The sequence below is a fragment of the Apostichopus japonicus genome, chromosome 20 (assembly GCF_037975245.1).
Source record: "Apostichopus japonicus isolate 1M-3 chromosome 20, ASM3797524v1, whole genome shotgun sequence".
Lineage (NCBI taxonomy): Eukaryota > Metazoa > Echinodermata > Holothuroidea > Aspidochirotida > Stichopodidae > Apostichopus > Apostichopus japonicus.
In genome coordinates, this window is record NC_092580.1 from 9657499 (window position 1) to 9679025 (window position 21527).

The window sequence follows — 21527 nt, forward strand, 5'->3', positions numbered from 1 at the left end:
AACTGATAAATATAGCTTGGTAAATGGTAAAACCAGGCTTAATCTACAACAGGAACTTAGAAGCATTGCCTGTATACTTGTTGTGAAGCTGACCTATTTAAAATGATCAATTAGTAGAATATCTTATCCAAATAATTGTCAAGGACAAACTTTACTCGATTGTGCTGTGTTTCAATTATCTTACATAGTTTTCAGGATGTTGTGGCACCAGTCAATGTTAAGTGCCTCCGATACAGAATAAATAGTTCATCAAGGGATCTGTTGTTTACAATGAAAATAGGTCATGAAGGACCACTTTGATGAAGGTTTATAAGTTTCAAGTTGTTGTGACCCACATATTGATATCCAGTAAAATCCCTCTACAAACCTCATTTTATCTGTATCTTGTATCTTGAATTACCTGTTTGTTCAACCATAGCTAGTATTTCATTTTGACATTGAGTGATTCAAACCTGAGCTGAGAGTATACGGTCTATACAAAATGATTGTTTGCTTTCTGGTAACCTGTACTGTGTTACACTGCCATGCTAGATATATAACAGCCTTTAATTACCCAAACAACAAACTGTTGTGGCTCAACCTTACTATGTAACTTGTGTTACTCGAGTTACTAAATGTAACTCGTGGAGCATGTAATCGAATATCTGAATGTGTATGTTGTTTCACTTTTTTACTTTGTTACAGATGAATGGTCCACCCGTCAAGACCCCAGCGCAGCAGGTCCCTACCAGACCCACATCATTGCATACATCATCTTCTCTACCATCTCTGGCCAGCCAGTCTAACCACCAGGGCGTGTCTCCTAGTGGAAGAGGCCCACCGCCAAAGCCACCCCCCAGAGCTTACTCCCCTATCAGTAATGATTCCAATATCAAGAGATATTCCTTCTCCCGTATGGCCCCTCTGTCTGCATCTGCTGCTGCACCATCAAATGTCCATCCATCACCAACCAATCCAACTGGTGGCCATTATCGACATGCTCCCCCAATGGGTGGTATCTCTGGATCCTCAAACAGTGACAGTGCTTTCAAGAGGTTTTCGTTCACAGGGATCAATGTCACGCCATCTATGATATCAGATCAGGCAGACTCTAGCAATATTCAAACACCAGGTCAAACTGCAAGTCAAGCTCAGAATCATTTACCCAACGGTAATCAAATCAATGTTGCAGCAGTCACCAGTAGCAGTCTTCAGAGCCTGAATACCACAAATGAGAATGTGGTTATGCGAAGACCAAAGCCTTCCAATGCACCAGGCCAATATAGATCATCTTACCAGGGCTCATCCTCCCAGGGCTCATCCTCCCAGGGGTCATCCTCCCAGGTACCAGCTACATCTGAGTCGGCATTCAAGAGATTTTCATTCACTGGGGTAAACGTCTCTACTGCACTGACATCCGAGTTTCCATCTGGAGCGCAGGATGCCTCTGGGTCATTCCATGAGCAGCATAACCCCATCTACCAATCAACTGATGTACCAGCAGTCCATCAGAGGCAAGCACCGATAGAGCAACCAATAAGGATCCCAGCCAGGGAATCTAACCAGAGAGTTCCTGCCCAAACATCTGAGGATTTTATCCACAAGTATACTATTCTACAACCAGATGACATTGAAGAAAGATCTGGAATGAATCCTCCTATTGCATCACCCCAGGAGAACCCTAAAGTGAATTCCCTTGAACCTGAGCACCTTTTAGAGTTTAACCCTCAATCTGACAGGCAGGGCCCTCTAGATGTCATGCAAACAGCAAATATTGCTGGATTTGGGTGGCGGTCTGCAGATCCAAAAAATCCAAACTCCTATATGGAAACTGAGATTTAAACATCCATAATTATCATCTTTATATATTCTATTAGATTTTTAACCAGTCAGAGATCAGTTTTCTTTGATATGATGGACAAATAATGACAAGCCAGGTATTCAACCATTATTCTTGTGTCCTCAGGAACAATCATGTAAACTAAACATTTTCTATTGTTAGTGGAGATTAATCTGTTTACATGACATTTTATGAATTTTTACAAATAAAGTCATTTTCATCCATCTGATTAGGTACTTTAGAAGGATATGTCTGCACCTTTGTTGCTGACAGAGATCAGCTTGTTACGTCCCTCCTCAACTACTTACAGAAAGGCTCTTTCTTCTCAGGTAGAAGTGATATTGAATGGTTTGTCTGTGCACTTTAATACAGGTACCTTTAAAGTGGACATTGGTATGTTCTCTGATTCAAATTGGTTATTGAGAGCAAGAAAGTGATCACCATCAAGAGTGTAACTTTTTCACCTGTTTGATAGCTTCACTGAGATAGCTGAAGGAAGGCAAAATACACAGCAAAATGCAAGGTTGTCCTATACTACCTTTTTTGGTGCCTTTCTGACAACACAGTAATGTGTACGAATTAAAGAGTTACTTATGAAAGTATCCCAAAAGGTGTTAGGTTATGACCTAATGACAGACACTTCTTTAGGCCCACTAGCCAGTCACAGGCACCAACCAGGTTCCTATGTATGTTTAATTATAAAATCTGCCATGTAACTATTAGACTTGGTGAACATCACACCCACAGAGTGTGAATGTCAAGAACATAGAAAGCATTATGTAAAGCCTACCAAAGTTAAAGGTACATTGTTGCACTGGAGAGCTAACATTGTATAGTATGAGAATATTTTCAAGCTTTATTATATCTTGAAAACCAGAATAGCTAGAGAAACATTATCATGACTCAGTTTTCATTTTTCTTGGACAATGATTCATCAATACTAAATTTCTGCCTGAAGTCATGCATTATCATTCAGTGTCTTTTGTATCAAATTGTTATTGGTGGGTGCATGATGTGCAGTAGCAAGTTGTTTTCTCTTCATTTTTGTCATATTAACATTACCAAACCTAATACTCCTCTTTGGGCATTAAGTCAGTACCAGGATAATATCTTTTATTGATGTCCTTGGCAATAACCATTTCTTTTAGCTACCAGCCACTTATTGCTGCACCATTGGGGGAGTATTGAAAGAGTGGAATGTATCTAAAAGCAGGTTGTGTTTGATACATTGTCTTTACTATTACATAAATACACTTGAGCACAAAAACATTGTTAGTTTGTTGCATGTAATAACTTTTGAAATGCTGCCATTGTATTGTTTATTATATTCTTTTCTTTCCTGTTAATGTTTGATTGAACTCAGTAAGGCCTTTGGCTATGTATTCAAGTGTCATATATTCTATTGCGCTATGCATTTAGCACTCCACTGAAAGGCTTCTTCTATTCACATATCCTGTTGATGCCATACATTCTATATTAAGTTTTTGAATGTACCCATGAACAATAACATGCACAGTATGTATTATATATGTATTCATTATCTCCTTCATTCATGCTTTGCAATGCAGTGAATGTTACAGATTCTCTTTCACATTTTATTTCATACCACACCTAAAGTGAACGACCACCTCTCTCCCTCATTTGAATCCTATCTACGTCTTTGGGAATCATCCATGCTGTTTAGGTTTCAATCATGTTTCCATGTTCATGAGGAATTCTTCTTCTTATCATTTCTGACCTGTGTTTAGAACAACGACAGTAAAGCAATTCAAGTTGTATCTTAATCTCTGGAGACTTTCCAAAATCATAATGCTTGATTTCAGTTTTTAATTTTGAACAGAGTTTTCATGTTTCTTACATTGCAAATCTCCATTTTATTTATGTATGTTGAATGCTGTGCTTCATGTATTCATGGAGAGAAACCGTCTCTTATTCTCTCTGTTGCAATATGCAGTTTTTGGTCAAGGGTTTAGCTTCTTTCTGGACAGGTTTCTCTCTTTACAGAGGACAGTCAAGTACTTTTCTTCTTTGGGGAGAGGAGAGAGGGGTGTGGGGAGAGGGGTGTGGGGAGAGGAGAGAGGGGCTGTTGACTGTACTTTATATAACAATACTCCATTTGGCTCTTTAGTTGTTGGACAGCAGTTTGTATTTATTAATTGGTAAATTTAGCTTTAACAGACAGGATATTTATTCACATTCAGTCCCAGAGTTTTGTTAATCTTTTCATCAAAGTGAAAACCTGTGACATAATATATTGTATTAACTCCCTATACAGGCTATCAGTGATAACTTGTAATAGTTTAGTTAGTTGTTAGTATAGTCACCACTTTGGACAATGTGACACACAACATAGTAACATAGGCTGAGGAGAGCAGTTTGTCAATTGGACAAGGTTTTAAATCTATTATCTGTGTAGTCATGTGGCCCCCATTGTTTCAATACTTTGGGGTAAGTTATGTAGCTATAACATGGGGAAGTGGGGGGGGGGGTATAGTTTTTGATATTTCTATAAAAGTTTAACATTGTACAGTTAAAAACTACATTGCCTTAAGATACATACTATTTTTTAGTCTTTCCATTTAAATGTTGTAAATGTAATGTAAGTAGCAGATGTAGACTAGCTTTGAATCTGCACCTTGCAATTTTCCAGTTTTTGGTTTGGCATTTACTGAGGAAATGCCACAAGACAAGTGATCTTGAATAAATTTGATGTGGATGATTTTTTTTGTCATAGTTGACAATTTTTTTAGTTTTTGAGAAGAACAGTTTCAATTCCTTTTAATCTTTGTGTTTTTAGTTTTGAACTAGCCATAAATGACTATCTCAGCTATTTTGTATTCTAATTGTTTTAGTTTATTTTGACATGTCTGTTAGTTTAAAGTCAGTACTAAGGTTAGATCTGCACTTTTTGTTTAAATAGATTTATGTACATGCTCTACCATGAAAAGCTTCTCAGTTGTTAACAGTTCTTTTAGTGAATAATAGAATTACCACATTATAAATTAAATGTCAGATTATTATTTCATGCTGTCCATGTCTTTGGTGCTCAAATTTCAGCCGAACTTTGAGAATAGTTGGGAAACTCCCTTGAAAATTAGCAATACTTGAACTGTAGAGACTGATTTTGGTCCATTCTCTTCAATATTTGATGAATGCTTAATATATTAGTTGGCTCTTTGTGTACTCATTGTACTGAACATTAAACACTGGCTGGCCTTGTGAGAAGGCACCACATTGTTGCAAAGACAGACTTGATTACTTCCTGGAATAGACATTAGTTAGGTAGCTGGAAAGATTAATTGTGACAGCAGATGTTTAAATCTTGACAATGTCAGTTGATTTCCAAACCAACATCAAGACCAAACTTTTGCTTGTGCACACAGAAACAACTCTCGGAGGTTTGTTTTGTGGCGCTTATTGTTACTGTCAGCTTCAATTGTTTGCAATTTGGCGAGTCTTACTCCAGTTGTCAACCACATAATAGGTATCCTTGTCAGAAGAAACTGTTGTAATATTAACCACCCCAACAGATAGATTCCTTCCATCCACCCACCCACTTTACTCCTTGTGATGCCACTTGGAGCCAGCAATGACAATTCTCTCCGTTAACAATATAAGATTCAATGAAGACAAATTGGACAAGTCCAAGGTTCACATAGGAAACCTTTTGTTCTTTATTCAATTTTTCCAAAAATCATTAAAGGAACACACAAACTCATCCTCTCATAATCTTGCAAATAAGAGACAAGCAAAAACATGAAATAGTGAATAAAAAGAGCGAAGAAAATAAGGTGCAACCAAATATGTTTTGAAAATGATTGATTCTCATTCCTACCTGTTCTTTCACCAATAGTTGTCTACCATCAGACATAAAGACAAGTAGAAATTGCATCATGCACGTTCCCAAAAGCGACCTTTTATGATTTAATTTTAACCAAGCAAAGAATTTAGACAACCAAGTTACTAACAGATATTGATGTATGTTGCCTATTACATCCAGAATACTATAAAACAAGTGCTGTATGAAATTTGAACAGAACAAGTTGTCTTACCTGGCCTACAATTACCTAACTTGAATATAGAGAGCTCAGAAGAATGTTCAGGGATTAAAAATATTAAACCATATTTAATATTTACAACAGAACCAGTGCAAACTGGTTTTTCATTGCATTGAAGAAATAATGTCATTCGTTTCAAACCAGAACACATACTCTTATTTTAATTGTAAAGGTCACATGGTGTGTTCTACGATAGAGAACTTGTAGACATCACAAAGTGTTGCTTCTTTCCAGAGGGGACGCTTTCCTTATAACTTGTTAAGTTCTTTTGCCCTCGGATATGATATTTTGACCCATCCCCAGAAATTCTAAAACCAATTTTCACCATTTACACAAATCAGAAAAATAAAGATCCTATGTTTCACTAACTCATCAAAAAGTACTGAGGCCAGTTTTATAGGCTAGAAAAGATTTGGTCAATCTTGCCAAGATATTCACTACGCCTTGCAGAGTTAGTCTTTTCATAATCAACATACTGCTGCTTGGATAACTTCCCATTAACTACTTTCTCGGCATTGGTGATGGCGGCTTGAATCAGATCCTTCACTTGAGCGGCAATCTTCTGAGCTTCATTTACCTGGTGACATGAACAAATAAGAAACACAGTTTGAAAAATGTTGCAATGGTTACAGTTCCCTTAAAATGTCCAAAAATGTCTTCAACAAGGAAGGCATGTGACCATTTGACCACTAATCTTTCATATCTAAAACAATGTTTTGCTAAAGAAAGTGTCATTTCAAATATTCCATTCATTTCTTTAGAACACTCATGGAAATATTACTCCATATGACAAACCTGCTGTCAATGGAGAATATTGTATTAGCTTGTCAACCATTATTTGTGAATTCTTGTTATATGAATAGTAATTGAGCAAAGGATCTCACTCTACATTTCAATTCACAACAATTCTCTTTTTCTTATAAACCTTAGAAACACATTCTACACCATTCTAAAAAATGTAATAGTTTAAGACAGTTGTGGCAATTCGAAGAGATACTAAATTATCTCTCACAAACAAAACTTGCTATGTGTGCTGTGACATTCTTCTTTATGTTGCTCAATTCTGTGAAATACAAGGACAGAATTTATGCTTTGGTTGGCTCAAAACAACAAGTAAACTTTGTGCAATATTAGGACAGCTTTTGAACTGACTTTGAGAAGATTCTAAAACTCCATAGCAACACAATTCATTAGCATGATGACTCAGATAATGATTCAGATAATATCAAACACATTGTCTAAATTGCTCCTTGTATCCAATTGAAGGATAACAATAGGCACAACATTAAGTTTGATATGTTGTTTAACATTAATAACCACTGGTATCAGTCCAGGGTTTCTTTCTACAAACACTTCTGATTTTTGAGAAATGACCCTTTAAACAGCTGAGGTTTGTCAGTTACAATGACTGGACTATAGTCTAATACACAAAACATTAGGTCAATTCCCTCAGATACAACACATGACTCAACGTGAAAACATAAAGACTTTTACTGCCTCAAGCGATATGGTTACAAATTTGACAAGGATGAATAGTGTTGAATGTCATCCAAAGGTGTTCTGTTGTTTGTTAAATGAACATATTTTGGTTGAGTTCTTAGAATTCATAAAACTATGGACTAACTATAACATTTAATCCTGCACTCAGGAGCGCAGATTCAGCATATACTAAAGTTGAATATCTTGAAAACAGATATGTAGAATATTAAATATGAAGCACTTAATTTGTGTTGGACTATAACTTATCAAGACTACAATTTTGCCTAAATTCATCTCTTGGGTAATGTTTGGGGAGGCAATTGTTATAAATGGCCAGAATCATTTGATACACTCTGCCCAGTGTTCATGTGGAGGAGAGTGTGCTATACTGTAATTGAACATTGCAATAATATTTACAAGATGCAACAAATACTTTCTGTTGGAGTGAGTGGTTTTAGCTCTCTGGTTTAATCGTAAAGATAAATCACCATGTAGAAATTGCATGGTTTTACCAAATATCTTTCACAAACTTTTACAACCAACGTAACATAACATGGATATTAACGGATGACTAAAGGCAGAATTTTAGGCTAGATATGTCACAGTGAAAACAATAAATCAATAAATAAATAAATAGATAAATAAATAAATGAATGAATAAATAAATAAATAATAAAAGAAGGCTAATATGCTATTATGGTTTTGAAGATCATCAGATTTATATATTAATAATCTCAGGAAAGCTGCTTGAAGGCTTATTTGATGACAAACTTGGCTCACTTGGTGCAGATCTAAAAAAAATTCTCAATCTGTTCTAATAAACTCAATCAAAAATGTTCTTTTATTTCATATAAAGCAACAGACCATCTATGGATGATATTTCAACACCATTTGTCCTCAGCCAATGTGTACTAACTTTGTAAACATGTTACTTGAAATCATAAGAATCTTATTTTCCTATTGAGAAATGACATGGGTCTATGTGTTGTACTTGTTCATCCAGCCACTTAAACTGATGTGCCTCATATGTTTAAAGGAACATTTCTCAAAATTAAATGTAGTATAAAAGCAAAATTTGGACTGATAATAATTGGCTATAAATGGACTTCAATATGTCATGATTAATATTAATGATGCAATACAGCAAGCACCATTAATGAGAGGAACAAACCTTATCAGCTACATCAGTACTTTCTGCTTTCATGGATGACATCAGATCAGTAATGCGTGAAGTAAAGTTACGATGTTCTGCGTCAAGAGCTTTCAGAGCGCTACGGAATGCTAGGTAAACAAAACAACAACAAACATTTGAACTACTTACTTGAAATCCTCTTGCAAGATATCTAAACCTACAAAAGTAGTCCATTTTTTCAAATAAATCTGTATGACATTAAAAATTCCTGTTCACAGACTATTTGCAAGTTTGTGAAAGAGAAAATGCTATGGTGTGCAAAGGAGAGGTAAAGCAAGATGAAAACTGGGAAGAAAGTAAGGCTAGGCTCTGTACCACAAACACTTAGTAATAACATGTTGTTTCAGCTAGAGATTACTTGTTAGCACAGATCCCAACATCGATGTATACCACAAATAATCAGCCAGACATTTAATCACATAATTGGAACTTTCTCAAATGACCAAAGCAATGTAGCTTTAGAAATTTCCTTAGAAAATACAAAATACTATAACAACAAGTTTTGAAGCATCTTAATATAACCACTGAATAACTCTATCAAGCTCAAAAATAAAGAGCCTGGACAGCCATTGTTTTGGACATTATTTAGAAGCTACTGTTCCATTACAAGAAAAGCAGAATGATTGAAAGACCTACCTGAAACTAGTGACACCACAGTAGGCTAATTGTCAGTATAGGAAGAGGAATCTTAGAGATATGGGTCACTTAGTTAATGTCTATACAGCATTGCATATTGGCCATAATTGCCACATCATGTATGAAACTGCTGTTAAGTTGCTTAAGAAAGATCAAGCTCACATCACTGTACTCCTTCAGCAACCTTGTCAGACTCACTTGAGACAGTTCACAAGATAACATATATATATTACTGAATATATAATGACTGTAATCTCACCTCCATTATCCTTGTTGGATTTGAATTTGTTGATGGCCGTATCGTAGTTAGGATACAGTCGCTGACGCTTTCCCTGAAGGGAGAGAATTTCTTCCACCTTTCCAGCCAAACGAAGGCGAGATTCGTTTGCAGCGTCCTGACAATTAAGACAAAAAAGAATGAAAACTGAGAGCAATGTAATTATTACAATAGCAATTAAACAAACGAGTTATGACTACGACAGGTTTCTCACACGGTTGCTGTAATATGACTGTGAATTTCATCCAAGCTTTACTTGTACAATAATCATGTTTATAATGTTTTCAGACATTTGACTTGTTATAAACCTCCAATGACTTTTGACCTCCCACCACTTTCAATAGGTAAGTTTGGTACACATCAAGGTGTATCTAAATACTAAGAATGAAGTTCAGCCAACTTATATTGTTTGAGATATCTTGTTTACTCCTTGTTACAAGGTTTTCAGATTTTGACCTCAAATGACCTCCAACAACTACCACTTTCAATGGGGTTCTTGTAGTTCTTTAAGTCAACAAAAGATGTACTGTAAGTGTTATAGTGTTTACAAGCTTAATTGTCACATACACCATCCCATGAGATTCTTTTTGCCTTCAGCAATGAATCAAAAATATTTCAAACTCAACAACTAGAGGCTCTTGTGCAATAATGTTATGTTTGAGAAGGTTTGCCTATGTGACTTGTAAATAGTTTAAAGAGGCAGCTATACTGACCAATGAACAAACTTGCACTTAATAGCAATAAAAGTATAGCTAGTTCTAGGAAAAATTTACTTTTTCTAAAATGTTCTACAAGTGACACTTTTCTTCATACCTTTGTGATGGCAAAGTCAAGACGAACAGTGACAATGATGACCAAGAAGACCAGGAAAAATGCAACGACGACCATCAGAGGTTCCTGGAGTAGGAGCACTCTGGAGAATGTATAGTGAAGCTGTAATGAAGAAAACACATATTAAACTATATGTGAGTAATGCAATGACGACCATCAGAGGTTCCTGGAGTAGGAGCAGTCTGGAGAATGTAAAGTGAAGCTGTAATTAGGATAAGACATATTAAACTATATGTAAGTAATGTAATGACGACCATCAGAGGTTCCTGGAGTAGGAGCACTCTGGAGAATGTATAGTGAAGCTGTAATGAGGCAAAGACATATTAAACTATATGTGAGTAATGTAATGACGACCATCAGAGGTTCCAGGAGTAGGAGCACTCTGGAGAATGTATAGTGAAGCTGTAATGAGGAAAAGACATATTAAACTATATGTGAGTAATGTAATGATGACCATCAGAGGTTCCTGGAGTAGGAGCACTCTGGAGAATGTATAGTGAAGCTGTAATGAAGAAAACACATATTAAACTATATGTGAGTAATGCAATGACGACCATCAGAGGTTCCTGGAGTAGGAGCAGTCTGGAGAATGTAAAGTGAAGCTGTAATTAGGATAAGACATATTAAACTATATGTAAGTAATGTAATGACGACCATCAGAGGTTCCTGGAGTAGGAGCACTCTGGAGAATGTATAGTGAAGCTGTAATGAAGAAAGACATATTAAACTATATGTGAGTAATGTAATGACGACCATCAGAGGTTCCTGGAGTAGGAGCACTCTGGAGAATGTATAGTGAAGCTGTAATGAAGAAAGACATATTAAACTATATGTAAGTAATGCAATGACGACCATCAGAGGTTCCTGGAGTAGGAGTACTCTGGAGAATGTATAGTGAAGCTGTAATGAGGAAAAGACATATTAAACTATATGTAAGTAATGCAATGACGACCATCAGAGGTTCCAGGAGTAGGAGTACTCTGGAGAATGTATAGTGAAGCTGTAATGAAGAAAGACAAAACTATATGTAAGTAATGTAATGACGACTATCAGAGGTTCCTGGAGTAGGAGCACTCTGGAGAATGTATAGTGAAGCTGTAATGAAGGAAAGACATATTAAACTATATGTAAGTTATGTGCCTCATTTAATGTACCTCAATCACAACATGTACTATAGGAATGTGTCAAGTTGTGTAATTGGATACAGTAAGTATGCACATATCCATAGCAACATGTACAGTATAAATGAGTAAACAACTGACTCTTCAGGTAACATCTAAATAAAGTAATCATATTTTAAGCCAAATATACAATGAAATATAATTACATAAACACCATAACTATAGAGGTACTCTATAAAATAAAATAAAATTGTTACTAATACTTTAGATATACTCGCTATCATTCCAACATTACCAATGACTACTTGTTCACATTATTAAAGATACCATTCAGCATGATTACAATGCAGATGTGATTTGGTGTGAGTCTAATTATACTAATGTGTCAGTCAAAGGACTAATGTAAGATAAATGTTCCAAACATTTGAAATTTTGCCGAGCAGGGTTAGTATGTAACAAATCTATCTCTTGATAAAGTAGCTTTTCATATTATTTAAAATCTTCATATTGGTTCCAGCACCTTGATGCATTAAAATCCACTGCTAGAGCAAGTCCCCTTGCCAAAACTAAATGTTATCACCAAACATTGGCAATAAAATAGGAGAGAGACTGGAACTAGTATATGACAGGCTCTGTTAATCCCAATATAGTAGAAACTTAATGACAACCAGCCCAGTACCCAACATCTGCAGCAGTTATGTTGATTGGTAGACAATGCACATTGCCTTGCCTAAAACTACTGTACTCTGACAATCTGCAGTAATGTTACTAGAGAAAAAAAGTTTGCTTCCCAGGGACGCAAGTCCCCTAAAATGTTTGCATCCAGTAAAAAAAAAAATTGCATCCCGATTAAAAACACCAATTTGCATTTGTGTTGTGACCTACTTTTACTAGTGCTGTTGTAAAGATGCAATCTTATCACTGTCTATACTGTGTGAATGAGCTATATATAAGGCATATGTAGAGCAGATGGCCCGGTGCCCCAGCTTCGCTGTTTTACAGGGGCGGCCCACCACCTCTTTTGGTCCTCCCTGCCCTTTCAACTGATTTTCACCACCCAGCCACTCTTTCAACCACCCTTGTACTTTCTAACTCACCAACTACGTAGTAGCTACATGCTTTGACCTTGCAGCGACAACCAACCAACTCTAAATGCGGAGAGAACAAACATTCTCTGAGATGAAAAATCCTTTTCAGTATTAGAGATGTTAGCATCCCACATAATTCATACATTGTCCAAACTCGTAACATTTTCTGATCCAAAGAAAGATTCAAATATTACGTGATAGTCTCAGCAACAATTCAAGCGCATCTTCGTACCATGAGCCCTTGTCGAAAACGTACCTACTGTATGTGACATATGATATGCCTATACCACACACTTTGCTATGTCTACACAGGGGAAGGTGACATTACAAGTAGTTGCATACTATGTGTTCACTGAGCAAAACAGATGCAATGTCTGCAGACAATGGGTAAGGGACTATTAGCCGATCAAATCACAGAAATTTGGAAAAGCGTCATGGACTATTTTCAGCGTGAACATCTCTGGAACGGAAATGTTGTTAACCTTTTACCTTAAGGTCGATTGTTATGATTTATTTGTTTTCAAACAATTTCCATTATCTGTAGGAGTGGAAAAGAGTGTGGTTCCTTTCAGAACAAGCTATGGTTTTTTGAAAAGAAAGAAAGAAAGAAAGATGTTCTTTCAAAAATGTGGTTTGTTATATTTTGCAAAGGCCTTGTTGTGAGTGCATGTATTTGGGGTTCGTTTCTACTAATAAAAAAGTTGCGTCCTCCAAACGTATGCAAATTTGAAGATTTTCCGTCCCTGGCTAAAACAATGCGTCCCAGATGCAGAATAACAATGCTGATTTTGTGCTACGTACAACTGTTTGAAAAAGACTGAACATTAAGCTTACCTCGAAGTCATCAATATGTTGCTCAACGAGGTTGGATTTATGGGCAATAAGCACGATACGGCCAGAAATATCCAGGTAAGTCTTGTGTAACTCATCCGGATCGCGACGAACATCAAAGGGAGCATCAAGGCGAGCATTCCTAGGTAAGATGTGTGGTGTTATCAAATCAAATTTGAATTCTATTTACTTACATTGTTAGCTACAGTAACTGTGAGTTTGTCTTTCCTCACGCACTCTCTCATTAAGTATGATCAGCCTAATGGAATTATAAACAGAGACATGAACATAGAAAAAGAAAGAGTTTAACCTGTGAAGCTGCAATAAATAATAAAAAGCACTTAGGTGACAAGTAACATGGCATCCTAACCTAATAACCTCAAGTCTGGGGAATGTAAGGTTTGTGGTCAGAATTCTTTAAGTGGTAAGAAGTCTTTATTTCAAACTGAATAAATCTCCAACAACCAAGTAGATATTGTTGTGCATTTAATATCAGTTTCTTTTCTCATGAATTGGTTGTGAAATAATCCAGCATAAGAGCATAAAGTACATTACTTCAGGTTTCTTGCACTCACTTGCATCCTTCAGGGAGGATAATCTTGACAGTCAAATCATCCACAACCATGTCATCAAAAACATGATCTAAGAATCGCATCTTCAGGATGTAATTATCACCTGTAAGAAAAGGAAAGGAAAGAAAAAGACGTTAGTGAAATTGGCCACTCATGTAGAACTGAAAGGTAGTGTAAAACACAAAATGGCCAACCTGCTCACAAAAAACTGACATTAAACGGCAAAGGGTTTTCTGTACACATACAGTAATTACAATATTCTTAAGAGATACAGTATAATGTTAAGCAAAATTCATAGCATGAACTAAGTTATGCACATTTTACTTGAATCTATTCCCTAAAAATGTTGACAGCTTTAATGAAAGAGACTTAAACATTTTAACGCTCTCTGTGGATGCTGCAAATTGTCGGCTGGCTGGATCCCTCTACTTAAACTGAGAAGGTTATAAAGCTGTAATAACTTATTTTGTTGAATTCCTTATCTTTGTTAATTCATACAGGAATGCACTGTTGACAAACTGAGCCAGCAAAACTACATCAGCTATGAACAATAAACCAAACAGTGTGACAATGTCAGGAATTGGCTGTTAGCAATCTTGTTGTATTAGCCATTGATGCTACACCAGCACTGTGCTGTGTTAAAAATTGGCAAGAACCTGCTCGATTAAGATTCATACGTTTGCCTGTCAGTAATACACTTGTTCTGCAGTGCAACATTCGTGTGTTGATTGCCGTGTAGTTTAATTTCAATGTGCAAAATATGTGCCTGCTCTCGCACAAGGCTAGAGCCTAGCCTTGAATATTGAACATCCTTCTACAGAAAATTCTTGCATACTAATCTATCACACTGCTACAAGGTGTCACATCTATTCTTTGTTTGCACGTTTTGCTTTTATTATTGCTAGTAGTTGTAGTAGCTTCATAGATTCATTTGAAAGTTTTTGATTTACTTTGAAGGATTTTAAGAAACGTTTTATATTGAAAGTTGTTCACAGCTTTTAAGTTTGTCACTCATGAAAATGTAAAGAGTCAAATCTTATATCCGTGGCACTGGCCTTTGAATATTTAGTCAGTAACTGAATGGCAATGAAATCATTACATTGTCAACAATCTTTTGCAAACCAATTATAAAACTACTATCCCACTTGGTTAGGGAGGAATTTTTCACCCTCTCATATTTACATTGTTATTGTAGTCCACACCAAATAACCTCTTTGGTCAAGAAATAATACTTTTGAAAAGATCTGTGGCAACATATTCTGGACTTATTTTATGCAAATCATAACACCCAACATATTTCTTTCCAATATATGTTTCATTCTAAAAGTTTAACTTCTGCACTTGTGACTCTTACCTGAGCTGAAAAGATACTCATAGCTTGGAAGGTTATAACCCATGGTATAGTGAGTCTTCCAGCCCCCGAAGAGAGGAAACCTGGGTCGGAGTTCCAGTTCAACGTGATCATCCCTCTCCAAAAGGTTACTAGTGGAGATGTTGCCAATCTCATCTCGATAATAGACATCCTGTGCAGCAGCTGGGAGGATGGTCTGAATGGAAAGATAATTACACAAAGAGACTTTATGAGGCAAATGTGATTGATTAGTGAAGGGGATGTTGTACATTGGATGCGTTGAGACAACCAAGGGTAGAGAGAAGGGAGCACATGTTAAATTACAGTATACTATCAGGCAAGAGATGCTGAACAAGTTACTTCTAAATCAGTCACCTTTGACTAACATTGCACACGGCACAATTGTTACATTGCTTAGGAAATGACTGACCAGTATATGAAACACATGGCAGAAGTTCCAAGTAACAATCTCACATTTCACACTTTTCATATTTACAGTTAGCGTTTCACAAATCAGTAAGGTATTTATAGAATACTTGAAGCATGAATCTTGAAACTTTTACTCACTGTAAAAGATTTGACAGAAGAGAAGCCATCCTGCTGTCTTTGGTAATCATATCTCGAGAAGGATCCTTTCAGCTTGGCGCCGGAGTGGGAAACATCAAAGGTCTCTTCCACTGCAATGTTTCCCCAGTGTGAAACTTCAATAACCCTCTCCATGCGGGTTACTGTCAGGAATGGTTTGTTGTTTTCAAAATGAATCTTAGCTTGTTCCTAGAGTGGAACATAAAACAATTCAATAACTAACATGAACGGATGGCATCATAACTCAGAAAAGCCAAACAGAGATGTTTCTGTGTTTTTTACAAATTTAACGAGAAGTTCCAGAAGCTTTGTGATTCATTGTCAAAGTTTTCACGAAACTTTCACTCAACTACCTGACTGACGTAGATTAACTGCTCAGTCAATTTGTGGAAAGGATTACAGTAAGTCAGACCCAGGAGATCTGAGAGTTCCAGCTCTAATACCGACATATTGCAATACTAACTGGCCAACCAATTAAGTTAACTAAAACAAAGCAGGAACAACCTTCACTTGTGGAATACAATCACATAAAAGCTGGATGAAGCTAGGGACATTTTAACCAAATTGAGCTAACAAACCAGTTATTCAATCCCTTTATCAACTGTCATTAATGAATGTAGGATACTTGCTTTTGTGAATATTTTACTTACTGCCAATATCACTTTCCCCCAAAAAAATATTACCACTGTGTCATAAACCTGTATACTGTAGCTTTTGTCCTAAGTAATCACTACTTGACACATCGGTCTTTCACTGCACCTCATAGACAAATTAATAAAATGAAGTAGGTTTTTTACCTTGCTGAATGCTTCTTTGTCTTCATATGGACCATAAGTGATAGTATCATCTTCAACTGACACAGGGTTTACTTTAGTATGAGACTCGATCTCACTGGAGGCCAGCTTGACTGTGGTGGTTTGACTGGTAGACTTGTAAGGAGAGTAAACCAAGACACTTCCAAAAAATTCAACCAGTTGCTTCTCACTCTGGGTGATCTGAGCTGGGTATGGGCGAAGGGCCTTGATGTAAACTTCTTCAAACTTGATGTCAGCACTGCTTCCTGCCTTCAATGGCTCCTGGAATTTGATCTCAAAGAAGGATCCACTGATAAAGAAAATGATAAATACTGTTCTAAAACATCAGGGAAATTGTCGCTCAAATGACTATTAATGGTGTCATGAAACATTTATCAGTAGGTCACATACTCTGAAATGAAAACCATTTCATGTTGTCTATATACAGCTTGCTAACCATTATAAATAGACATGAACCTAACTTGAACTCAATTTTTACTTTGATCTGAAATGACCTTTGGCCTTCTTATTCACATTTCTCAAAACATATTACATGTATGACTAATAGTTATCTAACATAGAGCAAGAAAATAAAAGACAAGTTCCAACTGTTGTAATTGTCAGAATTACCTTGAGCCCATTTCCTTGAGAAATGGCAACAAAGAAAGAAGCTACTGTATCTGTCTTGCACATTTGAGCAAGTTCCAATATATTAACCGTATCATGGTTTACAACTGTAGCTACTACAGAGTAGATATCCTAATTCCTAATATGTCATGATTCTAACAGTTTGTGGTTGATTTAATCACTTCTGCAATGAACTAAACATGATCTGAAATTATTTAAAAACAGGTTGAGGTTTTGCCACTTCAAGTTTGAGATGGGAAAAACTTGGTAAGAAAAATCTCTCCTAGTCTCAAGGAGAGAGGCAGGTTTGAATCATTCTTCTATTTGGACCCTTGATTGTTCTCAATTGTGGTATAAGTAGATGGAAGCACTAGAAAGGAAATCCATTTGAAACATACTTAACATTTCTGCAAATTAGAACCTTAAATGACATTTGACCGACTCATATTGCCGAACATTTGTGACAACTCACCAACCAACAAGTTAACAATGCTCATTACTCACCTTTGTCCAGTAATTTTCACTGGAGCTAAGCTAACTTTTTCAGAATCTTCTTCTTCATCTTCTGTTTGCTACAGTAAAGAAAAATAAATTACTTTATACCAGCCTCCTTTGACATCAAATGACCTTGATTAGAATACACAAGGGTTCTGATACTTACTAAGGTGGATCTGATGTATGTACCAAATATAAATCCATCAATGTTTGTTGTTTGCAGAAAGTATTTACAAGGTTTTCAAACTTTAACTTCTAGTGACAACAAATGATCGCTCCTGTTCATAAGAAAACAAATTATACCTCATGTACTTACTGTGGTGATGCACACGCCAATGACATTCATCCAAGCTTACAGTAGTTTGGACTTTGGAGTCATTTTGTTCATAAGTGTTTTAGACTTTTTCTGTTCACCTCAAAAGTCCAGACAGTCATTAAACTTAAAACATAATATTTTGTTTATCTATATTCAGTATATGTGGTTTTTGACATAGGATTCATCACTGTCCAGCTGTCCAGAGTTAAATAGCTTACTGTAGCCTGTAGGCTAAGGCCAGGGCAATGTAAAAGCCAGTTGCACTTGTACTGTAGTTATTTGCCTAGTAGGGCTGTGTCATTCCGGTTAATTCACCAACCGGTTAACCGTTTCTATTAACCGAACGGTTAACGTTTAAACGTAACCCGTGTTGTTGCCTCAAAATAAGAGCCGAAAATCAGAGTTATATAGCTCAGATTATAATTCCGAAAGAGCGCCACCACTTTTGATGCGGAAGTATCGTTTTTTCGTAACGCGTATATATGTCAAGAATTTGGTTGTATTTGCTTAGTTTTGACGAACGTTGCATTGAAAAACACGAATCGCGCGTTTTCATGAAGTTTTATACAGATTTTTGTTTCTCTTTCAGTTCATCAACTGTTACAGAGATATTTGAAGCAAATATTTCTTCGTTAATTGCGTAGCCCCTACTGTAATAGCGCAGGCATTGTATGGCAGTTATAAGCCTAATATTACTAGGCCTACTTAATATTGGCATTGTGTATTGAAGTTCGCGATCATATGGAGTGTTAGACTACAAGGCTTTCACCAGCTAGGCCAAGGTTAGGAAAGTCGGTTGTTAGGAAGCGATTACTACAGAAGTGTACGGTAGTAGGGCTAGGCCTACGCAATTACAAGTACAACAATGGGTCACAGATATATTGAATTTGTGCATTGTGGCGGGGTAGGCAGAGGGTAGGGGGAAGTGTGGAAAACATTGTAAAATTTCCCGCGAACACCCTGTCGATTTCCCGCCGGCAAACACAATTAGCACGCGTAGCATAATGGCGTGGGGTAGTCCCCTGGTGGGGTCAAATTTTGAAATGACAAGTTAGAGTAGCCATATTTTGTTATAAAATGAAAAGAGATCTATCTGTCTTACAATCATTAAAAAGTTTAACCTAAAAAAACATGCGATTTTATGAAACAACGTTCGGCAAAGCCCCATTCCTAGACTGCCTAACAATAGCTTGCACAATACTACAAGGCCGTGGCTATTCTTACGACTAGTTGTAACAATTATTTATTAACTATTCTTACGACATCGGCGAATTCATGCGCAGTAAGTAAATAAAGCAACTTCGCATGTAGTAGGGTTAATCCTAACCCTAACCCTAATCGGAAAATAATGGTAACTCCTAGTCGTAAAAATAGTATACTACTCTTGGTTGTAAAAAAAAATTAGCAACTGCGCATGCGCAATCGGAAATTTTTGTTACAACTAGTCGTAAGAATAGCCACTTTGATACTACAACAACGGTAGGCTACATTTTCCAAGGTACCTTGCCAAACAACTGTGAGCTCATCCCCTGTCTAACACCTGTTGTTAACAATTTTTTGGCATGTTGCCAAGGAACGTTTCATGGTCTAGAATTAATAAGGTCAGTCAGTAAAGGTTCGGTTAAGTTATGAGAATTATTATCTTAGACGTTTAAGAAAAGTAGGTAAAATATGATCCCCGTAACAGCTAGGTAAGTAAAACAGGCAACTGACTCCTCCGCATGAACAAGACAATCTATTCCACATGATACATGAAAGTAAACCTTGTAATCACATGTTTAAGGCCACTTGGCATGATTAACTAAATGCTTAATATTGTTTCCATGTTCTTGTAGAAAACGTAAACTTCGCAATATACAATTAGTTGTGTTTTTGTAGTTACGTGAGATCCGTAACCGACGAGGTGGTTAGGCTATTTGCTATACACTTAACTATGGTAGGATATTATTTTCTCCGTAATTTTGGAAATTCTAGAAAATACTTTTTCGCCGCTTAACACCAGATTTGTTCTTACGTTTTATTCATAATTTGGTGTACTAGAGCCTTGTTTACATGACATTAGTTGCATTTAGCACGATATGCCAGTTTCGCGTGAATTTTTCAAAAGTTTTTTGCTCGATCTTTCGTAAAATTTGAAAGGTGTACCAACTTACCTTTCGTACACAATTGGTTATTTCTCTACTGATTTTCTGAGTTTTTTTTACAGTCAAGTGTATACGTTGTGCATTGAGTATAAACTTATCGCGAATGCAAGAAAACGATGCGGGGATTTACAGCAGACAAATGTTTCTTTGTGGGATTACCGAGTCTGTTGAATGGAATCCCGCACCTTAGAGGGAACACTGAACTGAAATTACATCATAGTAAAGAAAACGTTTACTGCTTAAATACAATATAAATTTGAAAGGATTAGATGCAGACTCGCCACGTTGTCGAACGGGGTAACAATAGGCGCTTCACGGGTCGCATACCGCTTGGTAATCCCTTCAATCGTACCGCCAATCTTAAAAATCTTTTGTATGGATGCGTGATAAAGTTTGCAATTGTTACGTGATTTTCGGCAAGCAAATGTTGCGGTCTATTTCGGGAATAAAGTGATGTGAAGACGCGCCGTTGCGACTGCGTAATTGGCATTACAAAAACGGTTAAACTTATACGATGTACGGCGGACGTTTATCCGGCCGTTCGGTCGGTTAACCGGTTAACCGTTTAACCGTTACAGCCCTATTGCCTAGCAAGTTGCATAGACATTGAACTAGGCCTACACTGGTTTTGAACGATGTGTTACATGTTATGCCATATGACAAACAGAAGTTATGATTGATAGTTCATGTACGCACGTTTAACTAAACATATGTGTGAAATGAAAGTTCATAACTAAACACAGGGTTCTTTTGGATCCTATAAAACACCTACAACTATACAAGTTTTACAACTAGGCCTAGGCCTAAGTTACTGTACAAGTGTACAAATGCCAATTCCATTTCGTGAAACCAGTACGTACATGAAGGACGTTTATCATGATATTTTTGGAACGGCACCATAGATACTTCAGGTTTTCAAGTTAAACAAAATTAAACATGGAAAATAAAAATTAAACAGACTTACGCTAGCACCAGCAAAAGCTAAAGTGTCCTCCATTACTGGGTCAAGTCCAAAAACGTAGGAATCGGCAGCAGATGAACCGGTATTTTCCACCGTTACGGATGTAGAAATTTGAACAAGCTGAGAGGAAATATCCACTTTTCTTTCAACCTTTTTGTTGACTAATCCTGGCTTGATAGTAACTTTATTTTCACTCAGACAGCTAGAATAAAGCGTGGTAAGTACCACAAATGCAAAAAGAAGCTTTTTCATGATTGATATGAGAGGATGAGTTCGGATTGAGAATCGATGGCCTTTCCCGGTCCAGTCAGGCAGAGTCGTCTGCTACGAAAGGCTTGTTTCAGGCCACG

General features: G+C 36.7%; 2 protein-coding genes across 7 annotated transcripts in view; one reads left to right on the plus strand and one right to left on the minus strand.

Moving 5' to 3' along the window:
• Positions 1-6214, plus strand: part of LOC139962055 (uncharacterized) — a 36384-nt gene extending 30170 nt beyond the window's left edge. For all 5 annotated transcript variants that reach the window (XM_071961899.1, XM_071961897.1, XM_071961895.1 and 2 more), the window contains exon 5: positions 685-6214. In XM_071961899.1, the coding sequence (XP_071818000.1) occupies positions 685-1821 (1137 nt within the window). In that variant the 3' untranslated portion in view covers positions 1822-6214. The remainder of the gene's footprint in view (positions 1-684) is intronic.
• LOC139962056 (dolichyl-diphosphooligosaccharide--protein glycosyltransferase subunit 1-like) lies at positions 5470-21527 on the minus strand. Of its 2 annotated transcripts, XM_071961900.1 has the most exons (11): positions 21181-21526; positions 17766-17833; positions 16638-16944; positions 15823-16029; positions 15259-15451; positions 13908-14007; positions 13336-13474; positions 10275-10394; positions 9444-9579; positions 8528-8637; positions 5470-6454 (listed from the first exon to the last, which is right to left on the minus strand). In XM_071961900.1, exons 1-11 carry the CDS (start codon positions 21427-21429, stop codon positions 6272-6274), a joined length of 1812 nt encoding a protein of 603 aa, XP_071818001.1. In that variant the 5' UTR covers positions 21430-21526; the 3' UTR covers positions 5470-6271. The 2 variants fall into 2 exon arrangements, with proteins under 2 accessions (XP_071818001.1, XP_071818002.1); XM_071961901.1 differs by lacking the exons at positions 5470-6454; positions 8528-8637; positions 9444-9579; positions 10275-10394 and adding an exon at positions 10806-11093 and having other exon boundaries at positions 21181-21527.